This window comes from Pelodiscus sinensis, chromosome 2 (genome assembly GCF_049634645.1).
Source record: "Pelodiscus sinensis isolate JC-2024 chromosome 2, ASM4963464v1, whole genome shotgun sequence".
Classification (NCBI taxonomy): Eukaryota; Metazoa; Chordata; order Testudines; family Trionychidae; genus Pelodiscus; species Pelodiscus sinensis.
This window is the reverse complement of record NC_134712.1, coordinates 236716445-236738747: the sequence shown is the minus strand read 5'-3', so window position 1 is coordinate 236738747 and position 22303 is coordinate 236716445. Positions and strand designations below refer to the sequence as shown.

The 22303-nt window shown below is 44.0% G+C and overlaps 1 protein-coding gene across 3 annotated transcripts in view; it reads left to right on the top strand.

Annotated features, from left to right (window-relative positions):
* The window catches only part of WDR37 (WD repeat domain 37), a 93577-nt gene that overhangs the window by 47233 nt on the left and 24041 nt on the right, over window positions 1–22303 (top strand). For all 3 annotated transcript variants that reach the window (XM_006111890.4, XM_006111891.4, XM_075922712.1), the window contains 2 exons: window positions 7109–7346; window positions 7898–8039. In XM_006111890.4, the coding sequence (XP_006111952.1) occupies window positions 7109–7346; window positions 7898–8039 (380 nt within the window). The remainder of the gene's footprint in view (window positions 1–7108; window positions 7347–7897; window positions 8040–22303) is intronic.

The window sequence follows — 22303 nt, the reverse complement described above, 5'->3', positions numbered from 1 at the left end:
CTGCCGCATTCTTTCGATTTACTTTAGAAAGAACACGTCTGCAGTCTAGACTCACCAAGAAGTTTTTTCGAAAAAAGGCTATTTTCTTTTGAAAAAACTGTGTAGTCTAGACACACCAAGATTAAAGTTGGGTGCTCCTCTAACTATGTTTAAAAAAATGTTGTGGCTCATATGTATCAGTCTTAACTAGTGTGAATAATAAACTGATATTTAGGATTTAGCTTTATCTTAGCTAAATATTGATAAATAGATATATCACACAAGAAACTCTAGATTTTTTTTTGTATGTATAACTTAAAGATCTGGTCTTCCATTGTATGAGGTATTTTTACCCATTTTTCTGGTTTATGATACAGGCAGTCCCCGGGTTACCTACAAGATAGGGACTGTAGGTTTGTTCTTAAGTTGAATCTGTATGTAAGTCGGAACTGGCATTAGCCGCTGCTGAAACTGATCAGTTTCAACCGCGGCTGACTCTGGACGCCAGTTCTGACTTACATACAGATTCAACTTAAGAAACCCAGGCGTCCCCAAGTCAGCTGCTGCTGAAACTGATCAGCGGCTGATTCCAGGAAGCCTGGGGCAGAGCAGCTGGGGTGCTGCCAGGTTGGTCCAGAGCAGCGCTGCGGGACCAACCCGGCAGTCCCCAGCTGCTCTACCCCAGGGGTAGGCAAGAAAAGCCTGGTCTGCTGAGGGGGGGCACTAGCTGCACCCCCCTCCCCAGCAGACCAGGGAGACGGGGGTGGGGACGCCCAAGTCCTCCACGGCTTTGCTCCGTCTCCCTGGTCTGCTGACCTGGGAGACACGGAGCAAAGCCGCAGAGCACGCGGGCAGCGGGAGAGTCCAGGCGCACCATGCTGTCCCACTGCTGGCGTGCTCCGAGGCTTTGCTCCCCATCTCCCTGGTCTGCTGGTCAGACCAGGCAGACGGGGAGCAAAGCCTTGGAGCACGCCCGCAGCAGGACAGCCTGGGCGCGCTTGAGCTGTCCCCCTGCGGGCGTGCTCCGCGGCTTTGCTCCGCGTCTTCCTGGTCTGCAGACCAGGTAGACGCGGAGCAGCTTTTCTCGCCCCGGAGTACACGGGCGGCAGGACCGCGAGGTTCCGCAGTCCGTGTCCTCCGGGGCGAGAAAAGCCGCGTTCGTAACTGCGGATCCGACATAAGTCGGATCTGTGTAAGTCGTGGACTGCCTATACTAGTATTTCTGGATTTCAAGCAGGCCCACTCTGATAACCTCTGTCCTGCACATAGATTACAGCTAACATCCAGTCTATTTTTGGAGGCTAAAGTCTTTAGGAATTATTAGTGTGATAATGGCACAGTAGGGTTTAGATGTGTGAGACTTAGATTCTCATACACTTGTGACGTAATGTTTTGGTTATAAACACTGTAAAGAAATGCTTCAGTCCAACATTTGTAACATGTGGAAATACTTCTCAAAGGGTTTAAAACCTTTTTTAATAACTGAAATTTCGGCCTAAATTGCTAGTGTTCTACTGATATTTGTTAACCACATAGCCTTTTATCAATCCCTTTGACTTATTGAATCAAATGCTGCTACATTAAGAAATAAAGCTGTGTAAAAGTATGTTTAAACTGGTTATTTTGCTAGTGAATTTGTGTGAAGTAATCTGTGACTTAGTCAATAAATGAGTGGATGTGAATTTAACACAGTATTTCTGTTGTAACCTTCCATTTTCAGTTATCTGAATGCAAAATAATTTTGCACTGATTTCTCATATACACATTGTCATGGAAAATATAAATTCCCATGCAAGTCTTTTTGATTTTCAGAGAGAGAGAGAGGCTCTTTCTCCAGTCAGTTTAGCTAGTGGTAAAGATTGGGTCGAAATATTTATCAAACTCAAGGTGAAACTCATTGACCAGAAGGGCTTTTTTCCATCAATGTTGGAAGACCATGTTCCTGAGCATTGGCAACAAGACTAATCAGAAGCATTCTTCCACTGATCTGGTTGCGTCTATATTGGGAGTTAGGTTGGCATAGCTACATCGCTCAGGAGTGTGTATTTTTCCACATTCCTCACCTATGTAGCTATGTTGTAGGGATGTAAAATCCTGTTTATAAAGTTAACTGATTAAAGGTTGCATTAAACTGGTTAACCAGGATTCTGTGGGCTGGGAGTGCAACTGCCCATGGTGTGCCATGAGCAGGGGGCTGCTCCAGTCCAGCTGGACCTCCCTCAGCATGGGCTGTTCTAGTCAGGCTTAACCAAGCTCACTGCAGCGTGTATGGAAGCTGCTCCAGCATGGCTGGCCTGCTCTGGCCAGGCTGAGCCAAGCCCACCACATCGCTTGGGCTGGCCCTGCCACACTGTGCTATAGGCGCCAGTTAATCGGCTATCCCAGTAAACAAAGCAATAAGGCTAATACTTACCAGGTAACTGGTTAACTCTTTACATCCCTACTATAAAAGTGACGAGGAGTCCTGTGGCACCTTATAGACTAACAGATTTATTGGAGCATAAACTTTCGCGGGCATGCAATTGACGAAGTGTGTCTTTGCCCATGAAAGCTTATGCGCCAATAAATCTGTTAGCCTATAAGGTGCCACAGGATGCCTCGTTGCTTTTGCAGATTCAGACTAACATGGCTACCCCCTCTGATACATCCCTACTATGTTGACCTAAATTTTAAGTTTAGACCAGGCCTCTGGCACAGAGGTAGATTTTCTCAGCATCAAAAAGAAAATTACTGACGGAATGAAGAGTAGAGTTTTGGAGTTTCTAGGGCCCAGTCTTTTACTGCTTAAACTAGGCTATATTTATATCAAAGGACTTACAAGCCTGGTGAGACCTTCTGATATTGTATTTCATGTAAATGTATAGTTACTCAATGTAAACTACAAGTAAATGTCCAAGAGAGATGTCCCTGGGGTGCTCCACAGCAAGTGTCAGTGCGTTCCAGTGCCATAGGCTGGATTTTTCACAGCATAGCTTGGGGCGGGGGGAGAAGAGGAGCAGAGGCAGCGCATGTTTTAACTGCCACTGGGCGTATTTGAACCTGGGAGATCTGGAGCTGAGTATAGGAGCCTCTGAGCTAAAAGCCAGCTGGCCTGCAGCCTATGCTGTAGAGGTCTCTTGGTCTTAACTGTTGTTGTGGTCTAGGTACCACTTGCATTGCTCAGTAACCACACTAGGTGTGTGGGTTACACATGCACAGCAAATGAGGCGCTCAGCTTCCTACCTTCAGTTCCTTCTTACTGTCCCCAGCTGGAGATGGAGCTCAGCAGTGTTCTTCATTCATTGTCATCAATCCTGTAGCTATACAGTAAAACTCCATTGGTCTGGCATCCAATGCTCCGGCATTCCTGATAGTCTGGCACCATCAGGAACCCGGAAGTGCTCTGGCTGCCGGACAATTGGAGCTGCTCTGTTCCCGGCTTCCCTGATTCAGCCCGCTGAAACTGACCAGCAGCTGAATCGGGGAAGCCGGGGGCAGAGCAGCTGGGGTGCGCCGGGTTGGTCCCGTAGTGCTGCCCCTCGGGGTTGCAGGACCAACCCGGCAGCACCCCAGCTGCTCTTGGGGATGCCTGGGGAAGAGCAGCTGGAGTGCTGCATGGTTGGTCCCGTAGCGCCCGTCCCTCAGCGCTGCGGGACCAACCCGGCAGCACCCCAGCTGCTCTGTCCCAGGCATCCCCAAGAGCACCTGGGGTGCTGCCGGGTGAAACTGACCAGCAGTAGCCGAATCAGGGATGCTTGGGGCAGACCCGAACTAACGGAAGGGGGGGCTATGAGGGGTCTGGGGTGGCATCCCCCCACCCCAGACCCCTCATAGCGCCCCCTTCCGATAGTCTGGCATATCTGATAATCTGGCACCCCCTGGGTCCTAAAGGTGCCGGATTATCGTAAATTTACTGTAGTTAGTTCTAGTTTCCTTGCTTCATTGACCTTTCTCCCCCCTCCCCGCTCCTCCCCCCCCCCCCCCCCAAATCTTTCCTCCCTGAATTTTTCCCACTAAGTTTCAGTTAACTATGTCGGGTTCATCGGGTTTTAAATGCTGCTCGAGCTGCAACGACGCCATTCCTGTATCTGACAACACTCTAAAGGCGTTCGATGCCTTGGGAAAATCCCATATCCAGCAGGACTGCCACCATTCTGCTAAGCTGAAAGCATGAATTTGCAGAGATAGAGATCTCTGCCTTAAAATGATCATTTTGGAGAAATCCTAACATCCAGCCTCTGATCCAGGTACTGAACAGGCTGAAAACCTCCCGAATCGATAAAGGGAAGAAGCCCCCCCAGGAAACTCGCCTCATCCATGTCTCAAAGCACAATCGTCCAAACAGTGCACAAGTATGAAACCATCACCAAGGGCCAAAACGGCACCGCGTTTGAGTACATATGACTCGCCAGGCATCTCTGGTTCCGACCACAATGCTATTAAGCACAGTGCGCATAGAAACCGTACCAAGCCATAGGCCTGAGTGTGCCTGCTTCACGTAGCTCAGGAACCTACGTGGTACTAAGCAATCACAACGATGCCACCTTAGTGCAGAGAACTATTGGCAATGCACTGCACCGGATCTGCACTGTGGCAACGTCTGTCGGCACTGTACCTGTCGCAGCACTGGAGCAGACATTGGCAGCAACAGCGATGCCATTGATATCGGTACTGGTTACAGTGCAGAAACAATGGCACCATGTTCAGTTCTCCTTTCCTCAGTACTGATGCTTCACCCACCACAGTGGTACCAAAACACTGCATGTTGCCTATGGAACCATCCAATGATGATGATGGGGATGTAATTTTCTCACCCCAACTGTCATCTGGCACTGAGGTCTCTGTACTATCTTCTCATGCCAGTCTGACACTCCCAGTGGGCAGGGTTATCCCATCATGGGGACCACACCCGTGGTTTCCACCACCCATGCCATATTCAACGCTGTCATGGCTCACAGGTCGTGACCATGCTTGGCCTGTTTGTCCCTGGGCAGGACCCCTCTCTTCAGAGCGGCAGCCCCTTCTTGGGAAGCTTACTCTACTCCAGTGGCAGTGAGACAGCCCTTTCTCAGAGCATCCACTCTAGTGCAGCAACCCTCTCTTGGGGTGCCCACTGTCTTCTGGGGGGCCACCCCTTCACCTCTGGGATGGTGCCTGCCTCTGCTGTGACCCCTTCCAGGGAGATGGGGGGGTACACTCCCTCTGGACCCCCAGGGCCTCCACTCCCATTGGTTTTCATGTCTATACTTATAGGATGCTTGTTTTTATGTAACGATTGACTCCCACTCATAGACATGGATGAAATAAAAAAAAAATCTGTGCACAGGGATCGCTTTCCTAACTCCAGAACCCTTTGTCACTACAGGCTCTTCCCTCATGGGATGGGGAATGCAAATGGCAAACACAACAGCTCATAATCTTTGGTCCCCAGCAGAGAAAACCCTGCACATAAATGTTCTAGAGCTCAGAGCCATCAGACTTGTATGCCACCATTTTCTCCCAGCATTGTCAGGTAGACATGTCAGAGTACACTGACAGCATCTCATGCATGTTTTATATAAACAGCAAGGTGGTGCATGCTCCCATGTTCTATGTATGGTGGCTATTACCCTCTGGAAGCGGTGTCTGAAACATGGGATTACTATAAGTACCTGCTACCTTCTGGGCATTCTAAACACCATCATGGATTGTTTGATCGAGGCAAAATCCGAAATAGACTCCCATTGCAGTACCTCCCTGGTCAAGGCATGCTTCCACTCTCTGGGTCTAGCGACCAATCACTATAACACCCCTTCTCAGAAGGTAGTGAGACCCAGCATCCAGGGTCCTTTCTATCCCCTTCCCGTGGGGGAGGGCGAAAGGGGCCTAGTGGCCCGAGTCAATAATTGCACTCTTCCCTTAAGGCAATGATGCCTAATAGCCAGAGTCAGTAACAGTTGCTCCCAGTTCCCAGGGCAGTAAGGTCTAGTGGTCAGAGTCATTAATCATAGCTGTAGTGATTGGGGGTTAATGGGATTTGAGCTAGGGAACACAGACCTATCCTCTCTACCAGGTCTCAACCCAGGGCTATTAGTGGTGGGTGTGTCCTACCATTAGCTTAATTTGGGAGCCCACTGGAAACATGCTAAGCTCTTGGGAGTTTTACCTCCCAACTCTGGGCTACTTCCTACCGTACTGTTGGTTTCTTCTCCAGTTTCTTCTTGTTTGAGTGCTTCCCTGGCCATTCCCCACTCACTGGCCTCTGCAGTTCGGTCCCTCCATGGCTCTTCCTGTACAACTCAGACTGCAGCTCCTTCCTCTGTGGTGGTCAGCCCTGACTGAGCTGCTCCACTAGCTTTTATACCTGTCCTCCAGTTGGAGCATGCTCAACAGGTCTGGGGGGGTGGGGCTCTGTCAGGTAGCCCTGGTTCAGTCTTTGAGGACAGTGCGGGTTGGTACACCCTGTTGTGCTGATGAATTCAGAGGACTTAGCAGTTCGTGGTACTGGTGAATACAGGAGGCTCTGATTTGTAGCTGGGACAAGGTACAGAAAGTGTTGTGAGATGGGAAAGGGAGCAGCAGTTCCTTGGTCCAGAGGGGGTCACCAGGATCCTAAACAGTAGCTGTAGACAGGACATGTGGAATAAAAAATGGGGAGGGGTAAGGTCTATGTTGTCTGACCTGATGCATCCTCCTTAGACCTCTGCCTTCGACTTCACATCATCTTTTCTCCTCCTTTTGCCCTGTACATCTCTCCGACTGTACACATATGAGCCTTCAAACCCTGTGCTTCACCCTACATCCTCTCATTAGTGCTGTAAATGCTATTTAACTTAATTATTCTGTGCTTAGTCATAATATATAGATTTAGCAAAATACAATGCATTATCCAGGGGTATAACCTATACCCCAAAGGCTTGGCCAGAATAGCTGTACTGGTATAGTTATACCGGCAGAGCTCCTTAGTGGAGATACAACTTCCAGCAAAAGGAATACTGTGTTTAAACCACTTCCCCAAATAACATAGCATACCAGCAAAAGGAGTTTTGCTTATACAGCTGTTTGTGTGTGTGTGTGTGTGTTTTTTTTGGGGTGGGGTGGGGAGGTTGAAGTGCAACTTCCTATTAATAAATATAAAAATTGTTCACATGTATACTCTTGTGATTAACAGCAAATGTCTGGAGAAGATGAAATTGAATTTTCAGATAAAGATGAACCTGACGGAGATGGAGATGGTTCCAGTGACTGTCCCACTATCCGAGCTCCCTTAAGCTCCCTGAAAAGCCATCAAGGAGTAGTCATAGCAGCCGACTGGCTCGTTGGAGGGAAGCAAGCTGTAACAGCTTCCTGGGATAGGACAGCGAATCTGTATGATGTGGAGACATCTGAACTTGTCCATTCACTGACAGGTATCTCTTTGCTTATATGAAAGCTTTTTAAGATTGCTGGTTTGTTTCTTCGTAGCGATCACTCCTTCCATGCATCTCAATCTTCTGGGTGAGTAATGTGTCTTTTTGGGGATAGGAAGGGACTTAAAGCTAAAAGGTAGCTAGGAGGAGCATTTATGTATGAGAGAGCATTCAAGAAATTATTAAACATAGTAATTGTTCTCCTTTGAGCACATGGTATAACCTATAACATTCAGCAATTATTTTTGAAACTTAGTACAGTAGTTTTTCTTAGTACTTTTGTTTTGTTTTTCATGCCTCTGCTACTTCAGGTAGCAGTAATATATGGCTTGCTTAATGGTCAGATGAAATGACCATTGCATTGTAACTTTCAAATATGGCTCTGAATGTCTGCAACAGCAGTAACATTGCTAATTACTTTACCAGACCAGTTACTATTTGTTACTGTTTTTTGCAAAAATTATGTTGGATCAGCATTTCATTCCAAATGTTTGTGGAAATAAAAAGTCTTATGTTTTTGTTAGCTTATATGTTCTCATCTGTGGTTGTAGGGCATGACCAAGAGCTTACCCATTGTTGTACACATCCCACTCAACGTCTTGTGGTGACATCATCACGTGATACAACCTTCCGTCTGTGGGATTTCAGAGATCCTTCTATCCATTCTGTGAATGTCTTTCAGGGCCACACAGAGTAAGTGACAGTTGCTTCACAGGTTTTTTTTTACATATTTAGAAGTGATGAATGTATTCAGATGATAAACTGTACCAAAAGATTCCTGTACTTTTTATGATATTAACACCATCTCTGTTTAGTTTAGGAAACTTTGCCTTTCACAGAAACCCTTTATTACTCGCCTAGAAATGTAATATTGTAGCATTTAAATAGTAAAAAATAGTAATTGCACTTGCTGTGTTGTTGCTTTATACAATAGGTCTCTTTTTTATGAGGGATGTTGAATAAGTTCAGATTCATTAAATTTAGATTTTATTCTTAAAAGTTTTTTTTAAGTAGTGTTATGTATAATTCAGGAATATAGCTGTAAAATGCTGATAAAGAGAGAATTTCCCTCCCTTATTGTGGTAGTCTTAATGGGTGAACTAAAGGTGACTTGTATAGAGCCAAGAAAACAAATGACAGATGACATTTTAATTTTCTTTATTTTTTTCTTTTTGCGATAATTTTTAACATCACAATTTATACTTACAGATAAGACATTCACAAATATTTCAGGCACTGTTTTGGCTATCAAAAATGACTGATGCGTTTAATACCTTTGTGATGAGTTCTGAGATTTGATGCTGATCTGCTAGCTTTTCCTGAAGATAAGCAGAAGTAGCTGTAGTAGTCTCTGAATATGGTGGCAAAACATACCCTTTTTAGAAGTAAGATGAAAACGAGGGAGGTGAAGAAAGCAGAGGGCAAACATTGTAAATACCTTACCCAAATTAGAAAGTGATATAGATTTAAAAGCCCTTACTGCTTGCAAAGTTTGAAAGCAAAGTTTGACTGCCAAAAGGTGTGTGTGTTTTCAGAAGGTGAAGATGAGAACTGACTTAAATAGGGTTTTCCTTTTATTCTAAATATTTCCATGTTGCTTAATGTGAGTAGATTTTGTACGTGTGCACCTGCTTGTTCCCAGCGTGGATACAGTATCTGAAAAATATAATTTTCAAGCTGCGATGGCTGCTGATGTATTGCAATTACACATTTCTATTTTTTCCTTACATTAGAGTAGACTGAACCATGACTTCATGGCTGGAACTGGTCTGTGGCCTTGTTAATCATGGCCTATACATAGGAGGAATTAGGGTTTGTGCTGCTTATATCCTTCCCCCTGTGCTTTAATACTTGGAGGGTGTGCATACAGAAAACAGAGGGAAGAAATGTGATTTGAAAAATTGTGGTGGGTGTTGTGTTGTTTTAACACTACAGATAAATTTGGACCATTCTTTGGTCACTTTTCTTTAATCTTTCAACCACTCCTGTCACCATTTGTCTTCTCTTTTTTCATTCTTTTGCATGCTTATCATCTTTAGATTCCTGATCAGAGTTTGGTCAGCATTACCTCGCTGATTTGATACAGCATTTTCTCTCCTGGAAATAGTATAATTTAAAAAACTCTTGGTTTACTGTATATCACTTGTATTTTTATCTACTTTATTTTTGGTTTCTTTATAGGAGAAGAATGCCTTTACCACCTTAGATTCTAGAGGTGCTTACAATTCATACTTGATTAAAAAGATATGATGTTTTGCTCTAAGCAGGCTATTATACCTGAGGGATATCCTAATCTTGTTTATAAGAGGAAAGCTTTGTAGTTCAAAACAACATACTTCCATTTGTCTGTTTTTGTGTGCTGCACATAAGTCCCACAATCTGCAAGCACAGCTTGGTATGCTCTGCTGTTATTATGTAGTGCAACAGGAGCTCTTTTACGTACTGGAACAAGGTATAACAGAAGGAAGTACTGGAGGGGTCAATAACCTCATTGTAGCACTGAGAATTTTAGTGAGCTCACACGTTAAAGGAATAGTGCATTTGTCACAGTGACCAGGCTAACTGCACCTCTGTCCCTGTTGCAGTCTCTGAATGCAGCCTCTCTCAGGTGTTGGTCCTCTTGTGTCTTTGTGGTAATTAGAATTCACTAGTATGGTACCCTGACAGTTCTCCTACTCTGTCATTGATGATAACCATTTGGCTCTGTGCGTGCGTGCACACTCCTCTGCATATTTTAAATTTATATGCACCTTTTTTGCTAGAAATTGTGTATGTCCATACCTTATTACACTCTGTGAAGATTTTTAGGGAGGGGAGAAGCAGGTTGCCTAGCTCATGGCTTTCTGGAATGTTAGATTGTGATTCCTACAGTGGACAGCTTGCTTGCTTACCAGATCAGTGGTTTGGATCACCAATGCGGTAGTCAGGTTTTATTGGTGTGGAGTCTTGACAGGTTTGCTCCATCAATAATGGTAACCTTTCGGGGGTGTGTGTGTGTGTGTGTGTGTGTGTGTGTGTGTGTGTGTGTGTGTGTGTGTGTATGTATCTGTGTATGTGTGCTCCTCTTGTGTATTGTGTTGACTTTGCACAAGCAGTCAATACAACAGACTCTGAGAGACCTCAAAGATAAGGATCGAAGGTGTCTGACAGGCTTATTGTCAAACGAAGTACAGTAGTTGTCAGACTCTACTGAACTACAACACATATGGACATTGGACACTGAAGAGACACTGCCCCCTAGACCGGACAAAAAAGGCCCTCCAAGACGCAACTTCATATACAGGTACAAACAAGTTACACTTCACTCCTGATGTATCAGATTGCCACCCTCTGACGTTACTTGGATATCACCCATCACCTTGCACATGATTAGAACATCTCTTTCTTCTTTGAATGATGTCCCCATGGGTGCTCCACTGATGGTGCGGGCTTTTCCCAGTGCTGCATATTGGCAACTTTTTGAGCAGTGTCCAGTTGGGCCACATATGAGCGAAAGTGGCTCACGCTGATTGCGCCCCCTGGAGTTTGTGTGGCCTGATTCCCCATAATTCCTATTTGCCCGTCCTCAGTCGCAGACGGAGCTCTACTGCTCAGCAGCTTTTTCTGCTAACAGGAATTCAAGCAATTAATTAGAAATCGTTCCCTTCTCGTATTTATAGTCAGTAGCACTTAAACAATTTTTTTTTCCGCAGAGTGATTGTAAATAGTAATCCTCAGCCTGTGATGGGTGACGCACTTACAACTGGAACGCTTCAACCTTCCCCCACACAAAAATAGAAGAGAAAGAGAAAAGAAAAGTGTGTGGCGTAGATAACAATGGCATGAGACTACCATTATCATTATCAACGTGAAAATCTACCCTTCTTCTGACCCAATCCCTAGAGTTCATAAGAGTGTCTCTCAACTCCACCGCAGCCTGTGCATACTTACCAAATCAGCACTTTAAAACAAAGATCCTGATTCTAGCCATTCATCTGAGTCTCACGATCCTTATACTCACCTGTCTACACCTCCTGGGACAAATGACAGCCACAATGTATGTAATCAGACATGCGCGCCTACATTTCAGATGCCTCCAGCACTGGCTTGCCTCGGTTTACTCATCGTTCAAACACAGAGTGCACAGGCATGGGTTGGTGTCCCCCCTTACTGTCCTCTCATTGCTATGGTGGTGGACCAACCTATGAAACCTCCTCGCAGGCATACCATTTCATCAGGAGCAGTCATCCAACCATATTACCACAGATGCTTCCCTCCTAGGCTGGGGAGCCTGTTTTCAACATCAAGTCACACAAGGCAGATGGTCTGTCAACAAATCCAAGCTCCACATCAACCTTTTGGAGCTTCGAGTAGTGCACAATGCTAGCAAGAATTCCAGCAATACATCCTTGATTCCAGAGTCTGTATTCTCACAGACAATGTCACAATGATGTATTACATCAACTGTCAAGGGGGTGCACATTCCCGTTCCCTTTGTGTGGAAACTGTGTGCCTATGCAATTGGTGCATGAAGCGTAGTATTACCATCTCTGCATCATACCTACCTGGCATTAAGAATGTCCTTGCAGATTTGCGCAGCCGCAACTTTACGACATAGCACGAGTGGAAAATACATACCACGATCCTCCACAACATTTTCTGCCAATGGGGCTGGCCGCACATAGACCTCTTGCCGCAGAGCACAATACCAAACTCCCTCAATACTGCTCCAGGGTGGGCATAGAGTCCAGTTCTTTGGGGGATGCTCTCTTCATTCCATGGGATACTCACTTTCTTTGTGTTTCCACCCATCCCACTCATCTCCAGAGTACTCCACAAGATAGAATCAGACAATGCCTTTGTCGTTCTCATAGCCCCCGCATGGCTCAGGCAGATTTGGTTTCCCTATCAGATGTCTCTTCGATCTCTACCCACTTCTGAACCACCCAGATCTCCTTACTCAGACCAGGGCAACCCTCTGTCACCTGCACCCTTAGACATTGCATATGACAACATGGCTCCTCGCTGGTTCTTGGAAGCGGAACAACAATGTTTACAAGTAAGAGACATAGAATCATAGAACCTTAGAGCTGCAAGAGACCTCAGAAGGTCATCAAGTCCAGCCCCCTGCTCTAGGCAGGACCATCCCAACTAAATCAACCCGTCCAGGGCTTTGTCAAGCTGAGACTTAAACACCTCTAGGGATGGAGACTCCACTACTTCTCTAGGTAACCCATTCACTACCCTCCTAGTGAAATAGTTTTTCCTAATATCCAACCTGGACCTCTCCCACCACGACTTGAGACCATTGCTCCTTGTTCTACCATCTGTCACTACTGAGAACAGCCTCTCTCCATCCTCTTTGGAACCTCCCTTCAGGAAGTTGAAGGCTGCTATCAAATCCCCCCTCACTCTTCACTTCTGCAGACTAAACAGACCCAACTCCCTCAGCCTCTCCTCATAAGTCATATGCTCCAGACGTGTTACTCCATAGCAGACATCAGTCCCCTCACAATACTTACCTCTGCAAATGGAAAAGATTCACGTGGTGTGATACAAAGGGTATCCAACCTTTATCTCCGCCTCTTAACACGATCCTTAACTACATCATGTCCCTGCAACAAGGTCTGTCAGTTTCATCTCTTAGAGTGCATCTAGCTTCCCTTGCAGCGTTTCACACACCTATAGAGGGTTTCTCTATATTTGCCCACCCAATCACATGCAGATTCCTAAAAAGGGCTATATAACCTACACCCACCCCATAGACCGATTCCCCCCCACTTGGAATCTGGAACTAGTACTGCAATGCACTATCTAGACCACCGTTTGAACCCATGGCTAAGTGCTCACTCCAATTATTAAACTTAAAGACTGTTTTCCTACTGACCATCACCTCAGCAAGACGTGTCTGTGAACTCGCTGCTCTAACAGCATTAACCCCCACACCATCTTTCACAAAGACAGAGTAATTTTATGTCCCCACCTTTCCTTCCTGTTTAATTTAATTAATTAATTAATTAATGGAGATTGCCTATCTCCTAGAACTGGAAGGGACCTTGAAAGGTCATTGAGTCCAGTCCCCTGCCTTCACAGCAGGACCAAGTACCATCCCTGATGAATTTTTGTCCCAAATGGCCTCCACAAGGATTGAACTCACAACCCTGGGTTTAGCAGGCCAATGCTCAAACCACTGAGCTATCCCTGCCTCCTGGTGCTTTTCTTTCCCAAAGTTTGTTCCAGCTTCCATATCAATGAACCCATAGTGCTTCCAACCTTCCACCCACAGCCTCATGCTTCTCAAGAGGAGGCTATTTTGCGTACACTGGACATTCACAGAGTGTTATCATTCTATATAGACTGTACACGGTTCTTCTAGAAGTCACGCATTTTGTTTGTTTCACTGGCAGAGCAGTCCAAGGTAATGCCACTGTTATCCCAGAGGATTTCTAAATTAGTTACAACCTGTATCCTCAAATGTTACTCCCTTCAGGATACTCCACTCTCCGTGCTTCCTAGGGCACACTTTACATGCACCATGGAGGTGTCAACAGCCTTCTTGAAAGGACTTCCGCTCACGGACATATGTCAAGCTGCTACCTGGTCTTTCAGTCACACTTTCATAAAACATTATGCAGTTTCGACTTGAGCAGACATGAACTCTGCAGTAGACAATGCAGTTTTATTATCATCATGTAGAACCTGGCCGAAGCCCACCTATCTATCATCTGTGGGATAACTCTAGGTAGTCACCCACAGGGACCTCTCTCCCTCTCTCTCTCTCTTTCTCTCTCTCTCTCTCTCTCTCTCTCAAGAAGAAGTTGAAGTTACTACTCACCTTGTGCAGTAACAACGGTTCTTCAGGATGTGTGTCCCGGTGGATGCTCCATTCCTCCCCCATCATCTTCAGCTTAACAACTCAGGCAATAGGGCATTCACAAAGAAAATGAGAGGAGCTGGGCCATGCGTGCAAACTCCAGGAGTGCGATCAGTGTGTGCTGCTTTTGTGCATGCACAGCCCGACTGGACACTGCTGAAAGTCTCTGATCTGCAGTGCCGGGACGAGCCTAACACTAACAATAGAGCACCCAGGGAGATGCACGTTTCAAAGAACCATTGTTACTGCACAAGGTGAGTAACTTCCCTATTCATCATACAATCATTTTAGACCCTTTCCTGAATCTAGGTCAGTATGTCACTGTTGGATCCTGTCGGTACATAGATCAGGAATGCATTTTCCTCTGTCATCAAGAGAAATAGTGACTTTAGTCACTTGTATCTCTAAAGTGGGAGTAAAACTTTGATCAGGTGAGGCCTAGCATCTGCAGGAGCTAATACATAATTTATGACTAAACATGAATTTCAGAAAGATTATAATTCAGAGGTATGCTGAATACTCTTATTACCTATGCCATGTAGCATGTTCATCACAGAACAATACTGAAGTTAAAAACGTGAAATATTTTCATAGGGATAGCTGTGTTAGTCTGTATCTGTGAAAACAATGAGAAATCCTGTGACACCTTAGAAATTAACAGATTTATTAGGGCATAATATTTTATAGGTACCCACGAAATCTTATGCTCTAATAAAACTGTTAGTCTATGGTGCCCCAGAATTCCTCATTTTTAAAAATATTTTGTTAAAATTATCTTTAGATTATCTTCCAGCAGATGGCACCATAACCCTTTATTCAGTTCTGAAAATGTTCTATGACAACACTTGGGCACCAAGCCTTCAGAAGTGTTCCAAATTTAGGAAAAGAGAAAACATACCAGAATGAGACAAAAGACAGAACTATGTAGCACTTTAAAGACTAACAAGATGGTTTATTAGACTATGAGCTTTCGTGAGCCAGACCCACTTCCTCAGATCAATTTGTGGAAGAAAATTGGCACAACCATACATACCAAAGTGATACAATCAAAAAAATGAACACATATGAAATTGACAAATCAAATTTTAGAACAGAGTGGGGGCAAGGGGGAAAGGTTAGTGTCTGTGAGGTAATGACATTAGGGGTGATAATAGGGGAAGTTTCTGTGAGGAAATGACATTGGGGTGATAATTGGGGAAGCTATCTTTGTAACGGGTGAGATAATTAGAGTCTTTGTTGAGACCCATACATAAAGTGTCAAATTTAAGCATGAATGACAATTCTGAAGCTTCTCTTTCAATTCTGGAGTTAAAAACTCTTTGAAGCAATATGCATGTTTTAAGGTCATTGAGGGAATGGTCGGTCTGGCTGAAATGGCAAGCAACAAAGATTCTAATTATCTCACCCATTACAAAGATAGCTTCCCCAATTATCACCCCAATATCATTACCTCACAGAAACTAACCTTCCCCCCTTACTCCCACTCTGTTCTAAAATTTGATTTGTCAATTTCATATGTGTTAATTTTTTTGATTGTATCACTTTGGTATACATATCGTTATGCCAATTTTCTTCCACAAATTTATCTGAGGAAGTGGGTCTGGCCCATGAAAGCTCATCACCTAATAAACCATCTTGTTAGTCTTTGAAGTGCTACATATTCTGTCTTTTGTTTCAGCTAGACCAGACTAACACGGCTGTAATTCTATCGCTATACCAGAATGAGGTTCTCCTAAAAAATCCATTGCTTTAGCTGCTTAGGGCTGATGTTATAGTTTCTCTGTTTTAGATAGGACTATGAAGCAATCTGGTACTTGTTTTAAAAAACTGAAAAGATGCATGAGGGAGAGAATCCTGAGAGCTATCTTAAGACTTTCAAGTTAAATGTTGTTATAATGCTGCACATGTACTAAGCTAATTTTAGAACATTTTACATTTTTCTAAAATCATGCTATACTAAAAAGTGTCATAAAAATGTAACGTGAAAACTTAGATTAACACTTGTTTGATCCATATATACCAGACATAAGAGAAATTGGTAGGCATTCTAAAAAGTAGCTTTATTAGATGCCAGATAATATTGCTTGATATAGAAGGCACTGTAGTAGTCAGGATTCACTGATATGGCATCCTGAGAGGTTTTCTGCTGTCTATGTTGATAACCGTTTGGCTATGTGCGCGTGTTCCTTTGTATGTCTTGTGGCCCCCAAAGACCACAAGATTAGATAATGTTCAGACATACCTGGCCAGGTTTATTGTCAAATGAAGTACAATAATAGTTGTCTTTACCAAACCACTACGCATATGTACCCCCTGACAATGGACCAGCTTAGACCAGCTTACAATGGACCAGCTTACCAGGAGAGAGACATTGCCCTCTTGTCGGACAAAGACAGCTTTTTGGGGTACACTTTAATACACAGATACAAACAAATTACACATTAAGTCTGACGTATCAAGTTGCAAAATGAGACTTGAATGCTTTCAGGAGCTTAGAAACAAACCCAGCAAGCTGCTACAAATCAAGGCTGTTATTTGGATTTTCTCTCTGATACGAATAACAAAACATTTGTAATCTTTCAAAATGTGCCAGTTTGCCTGTATCAATATGTTTTTGATGAAAACAGTCAATTTTGACTCATCCAAATACAGTCCTGACACTGCAGCAAGCAGTATTCCCTTGCCCTTGTCGCTTAGGGTTCAGCTTGTTCAAATGACCAGTAATGTCGACAAGATAGCAAAACTTGACCAACAAGTCACAGTCTGAAAGCTCAGTGTGTTTGACAGCCTTCATATCCAAAAATGACTTAATCTCATTAACTCAGGCAGCAAAATGGGGCAAAACTTTGCCACAAATAACCAGTCAGTATTGCTGTGCATTAATATATCGGGGTATTCAAAATATACTTCCTCAAGCAGTGACTGAAATTGATGGTGATTAAGGGCTCATGTAAGAATCTAATTGACAATGCAAACAACCAGTCCCATTACATTTCTGAGTTTGGTTCCACAAGATTGTGCATAAAGTGCCTCCTGATGCACAATGCAATGAAAGTTCAAAAGGGGGCAGTTCAGCTGTTCTGACAAGAGAGTAAGGAATTCCCTGTATTTGCCAAAATGCTAGGTGCACAGTCTGTACACACAGACACAAGATTATCCAACCGTATTTCTTTCTTGTTTACAAAGTTCATCTCAGTTGTAAGGGTGCGTTCGCCCCTTGTTTGATTTTTCATTGGTAATACTGCAATCATTTCTTCATGCACAGCATTTCCACAAATATATTGTCCCAGAATACACAACTGATTAACATCACATTTTGGTTGTCTCGTTCAAAGCAAAAAAATAAATAGCTGTGCTCAAATGTTCCATTTCTTCCTTGTCCATTTGATGGGCCATTTTTACAACTCTGTAATAACATGTTTTTCCTGATAATGGCATGTCTTGAATTTTCTGTAAGATTTTGTCCTTGTTGTGAAACTAGTCAAATAGTTGATGATCAATTTTTAGCATGCATCTTTTCACAGTTCGGGTCAGTGAAAGGCTTCCCCTCTGGAATAATGCTGCATGAGCCTGCAAAACTTGCAGAGTTTAAGCTCCCACCTTTTTTTGACTATGCCAGCAGGCTGTTTTGTCCAGTGTTCATTTTTTGATGCAGCTCCTTTCAGGCTTTCTTTCGTGTGTCACCCTCGAAGTATTTTGTAGTGAATGTTGCATGTTTTGTCATGAAATGCTGTTCTAAATTCTTTGTTTGTTTGTTCGTTTGTTTGAGGACAGTCTCTCGCAACAAATGAGACTGTGTGGAGATCCAGACCTCTCCACGAATGCATACAAGTCTGTCCACTCCTTTTGAAAATTTCGGAAATTGTCATCTCTCTTTGTCTTTGTATTTTTTACTGTTTAAGGGGGTCACAGAGTTTATCATCATGTATGGTGATGGAAAGATTTCTCGACCAATCAAATAAAAAGAGAATATACACAACCTCCAATGAGTGGAGAGGATGGATAGTTGTTAAAATGAAATAGACAAAAAAAACCTCATCTTGACATGAGTTATTACATATTTTTAAAATTTTGAATTTTTCATTTTAATTTAACAAGTTGTGTGTATTTTGTGAATGACAAAAGAGCCATATTTGGTTCCATACTGAGCCATAGGTTTAGACCCTGTCCTGAACCTGGGTTGTTATGCCTGTTTATTTGTAGGGAAGAAGTTGATATGAAAATGTTCATTCACAAAGTGTTCTTTTATAACACTTTAGAACGTTTATTGCCTGTGCCTGGCACTTTATAGTGAAGTGGTCTCCAACCTTTTTAAGCACGAGATCGCTTCTTGAATTTAAGTGCAATCCAAGATCTACCTCAACTATAAATACCCTTGCCCCACTTTCCTCCAGCCCCTACTCTAAGGCCCCGCCCCTGCTCACTCTGTCCTCCCTCTCTTGCCCATTCTCACTCACTTTCATCAGGCTGGGGCAGAGGGTTGGAGTGCAGGCTCTGATCTTGGATTAAGGGATCTGGAGTCTGAGGGGGGCTCTGAGCTGCTCTTGGGACAGGCAGTTGGGATGTAAGAGGGGATTCTAGGTGCAGGCTTTGGGACAGCGTTTGGATGTAGGGGTACTCAGGGCTTAGACAAGGGCTTAGTGTGCAGGAGTAGGGTCATGACTGGGGTAGGAGTTTGGGATGTGGGCTTCAGCTGGACACTGCTGGTGACTTCTGGTTGGTGGGGCTAAGGCAGGCTCACCCCTGACCCTGAACCACTCCCTAAAGCAGCCAGCAAACTCCATCCCAAGTCTTCTTGTGCCCCCTCTCTGCTCTGTGGAGATACGATATAGGGTGGGAGAAGAGGGCACCCTGAAATTAGGACCTCTCCTTTTCCTCCCCTCCCCTCCACAGAAAGCAGGAGCTTCCCAGGGGGAGGGGCAGCTCCAAGGAAAAGGGCAGGAGGTGCTCAGTAGTGGGAGGAAGGGGCACCTGAAGTGCAGGCACTTGATAGCCTCTTGGCCAAACTAGTCAGGATCACCTGTCAGAGGCTGCAAGATCTACCAGTAGACCCTGATCTACTGGTTGGATGACCATTGCTTTAGTGTGTTATGCCCTTAACCCTGTTTATACTAAAATTTATTCACAGCTTATCTTTTGCTTTATTTGAGCAAAGTGTTGACCAATGTTTCTAGGCCTCAGGCTTTATACTAAGCCTATGATCCATATTGTGGGTTCCCTCATCTTATTATAGGCATATGGTAAAATGCTAGTCTTACTTACGAAGAATGCATCAATTTTTTATAAATCTGCTGTATTTAAGGTTTTTATAGATTGTAAGTAGAGCCCTGTGTAGATACCGATTTATATCCACAGAACCACAGGGCTGTCCCAGGAATTGCAGTGGTGAAAGGAGCAGAACTGGGGTCACCACTTCCAGGATCCAGTGCCTGGCACTGGATAAGGCACACCCCTGAACGAGGAACAGGAGTGGGACTGTGAGCGGAACTGCTGTACCAGAGGAGCTGCTGCATGGGCTGCTGGCTCCTGGAAGCAACGGCTCCACATTCTGCTCCTTTCACTGCTGTGTATATCAGTTTATATCAATATTTATATCAATTTATTTATACTCATTGGCAGATTTAAATTTTGTATCCATGGAGGGCTCTAATTATAAGGCCAAAAGGAACCATGGTACTTATCTAATTTAATCTGTATAACACATCATAGGACGTCCCTGAATAAATTTCTGTTTGTAACATCCACTCTTGATATAAAAATTTGCTGTGATGGAGAATCCATCTCAGCCATTGGTGGGTTTATTTCACCTATTGGTTACCTTCACAGTTTAAAAAATTGCACGTTATCTCTGATCTGAATTTGTCTAGCTTCAGTTTCTGATCATTGGGTATAGTAGGCTTGATTGAATAACCCTCTGCTATCAAATTTCTGTTCTCTATGTAGTTAGTTACAAACTGATTAAGTCTCTCTTAATCATCTCTCGATTAAACTAAACAGTTTGAGTTTGTCTTCTAGTACAAACCATTTTTTCCAATCCTTAAAAGTCCTCTAATTTGTCACTATCCTTCTTGAACTGTAGACAGCAGTACTGGACACAGTATTTTGACAATGGTTGTATCAGTTCCAAAAACAGAGGTAAAATAACCTCTTCACTGTTACTCTTAATTCTTCTGTTTATACTCATAGGCTACGTCTACACTGCAGGCTTTTAGTGCAAGATTGGCCATTCTTGCGCAAAAACTTGCGGAGTGTCTACACTGCACGCGCATTCTTGGGCAAGTAAATTTACAGTAAGGCGTCCCCACGAGGAATAAGCCCTCTTGTGCAAGAGCTCTTGCACGTGAAGGCACTCTGTATGGGCAAAATGGCCATCAGAACTTTCTTGCACAAGAGAGCATCCAAGCTGCCATGGATGCTCTTGTGCAAAAGCACATCTCTTGCACAAAAGCACATGGCAGTGTGGATGTGCTCTTATGCAGGTACTTTTCCACAAGAACTCTTGCGCAAAACAATTCTTGCGCAAAAAGCCTGCAGTGTAGACATAGCCATAGGATATTATTAGCTCTCTTGGCCACAGCAGCACACTGGGAGCTCATGTTCATCTGATTATTCACTGTCACTCCCAAATCGTTTGCAGAGTCCCTGCTTCCCAGGGTACCCCATCCTGTAAGTATGTTTAACTGCTTTGAAATTCATATTGTTTGCTTGCAGTCACCTTACCAGGTGAGAAACTAGATATGAGTCAACAATGTGCCCTTGTAGCCAAGAAGGCTAATGGCATATTAGGATGTATTAGAAGGAGCATTTCCAGCAGATCTAGAGAAGTTATTATTCCCCTTTATTCGGCACTGGTGAGGCCACATCTGGAGTATTACATCCAGTTCTGTGCCCCCCGCTATAGAAAGGATGTGGATGTACTGGAGATGGTCCAATAAAGAGCAACCAAAATGATTAGAGGGCTGGAGCACATGACCTACAAGGAAAGGCTGAGGGATTTGGGCTTATTTAGTCTGCAGAAGAGAAGAGTGAGGGGGGATTTGATAGAAGCCTTCAGCTTCCTGAAGGGAGGTTCCAGAGAGGAAGGAGAGAGGCTGTTCTCAGTAGTGACAGATGGCAGAACAAGGAGCAATGTTGTCAAGTTACAGTGGGGAAGGTCTAGGTTGGATATTAGGCAAAACTAATTCCTAAGAGGGTGGTGAAGTACTGAAATGAGTTATCTAGGGAGGTGGTGGAATCTTTATCCCTAGAAGTTTTTAAGTCCTGGCTTGACAAAGCCCTGGCTGGATGATTTAGTTAGGGTTGGTCCTGATTTGGGGAGGGGCTGGACTCGATGACCTTCTGAGGTCTCCCCCAGTCCTAGGATTCTATGATTCTGTGATCAAGGTTGCTCTGTATCAGCAACCTGTTCTCTTGATTTCCCATGCTCCCGGTATTTTTATTTGTGTATTTGATTAGTGATTTTGGTTCAATAGCATGGGCCAAAAATTGATCCTTGAGGACCTTTTTAGAAACAAACCACTTGATTCCCTATTTGCAGTAAACCAGTTTCAATCTGTTTAGCATGTGCCGGGTTGATTTCATATGTTCTAGTTTCTTATTTAAAATACAGCTTGGTATCAAGTTGGAAACCTTGAATGAGAGCTGCTGAGTGCTCTGAAATTCATATGGTAACTCAAATTAGGAAGGTATGATGGAGAGAGTATTGGAGTTGGAACACTGCCTGTGCATTTGGAAGGGTAAGTGGGGAGGAGAATGTCAGGAGTGCTGGAACTGTGCAGGGTGTGGAAGGGAGGGAGTAGACTTATTCAGTGGGAGATATTGGGAACTTCAGCACTACCTCTTATAATTCCCCACTGCACCCATTCCCTGAAAGCTCTGGCCTCTTTGAAAACATGTCCCTCCTGAATCCATGCTAATACCTGCACTATACTGCCTCATTCTAGCACTTCAGCCTACAAGTTTTGTGCTAGCACCAGTCTCTCCATGAAGAAGAGGGTTGTCTACTTCTGAAGGTTATTCCCACTCCTCAGCTACTCTAGTGATGCATTGGGCTTTGTTCGCCATTTCTCCTTTGCTTATGTCTATATTATATTAACTTTCTCTG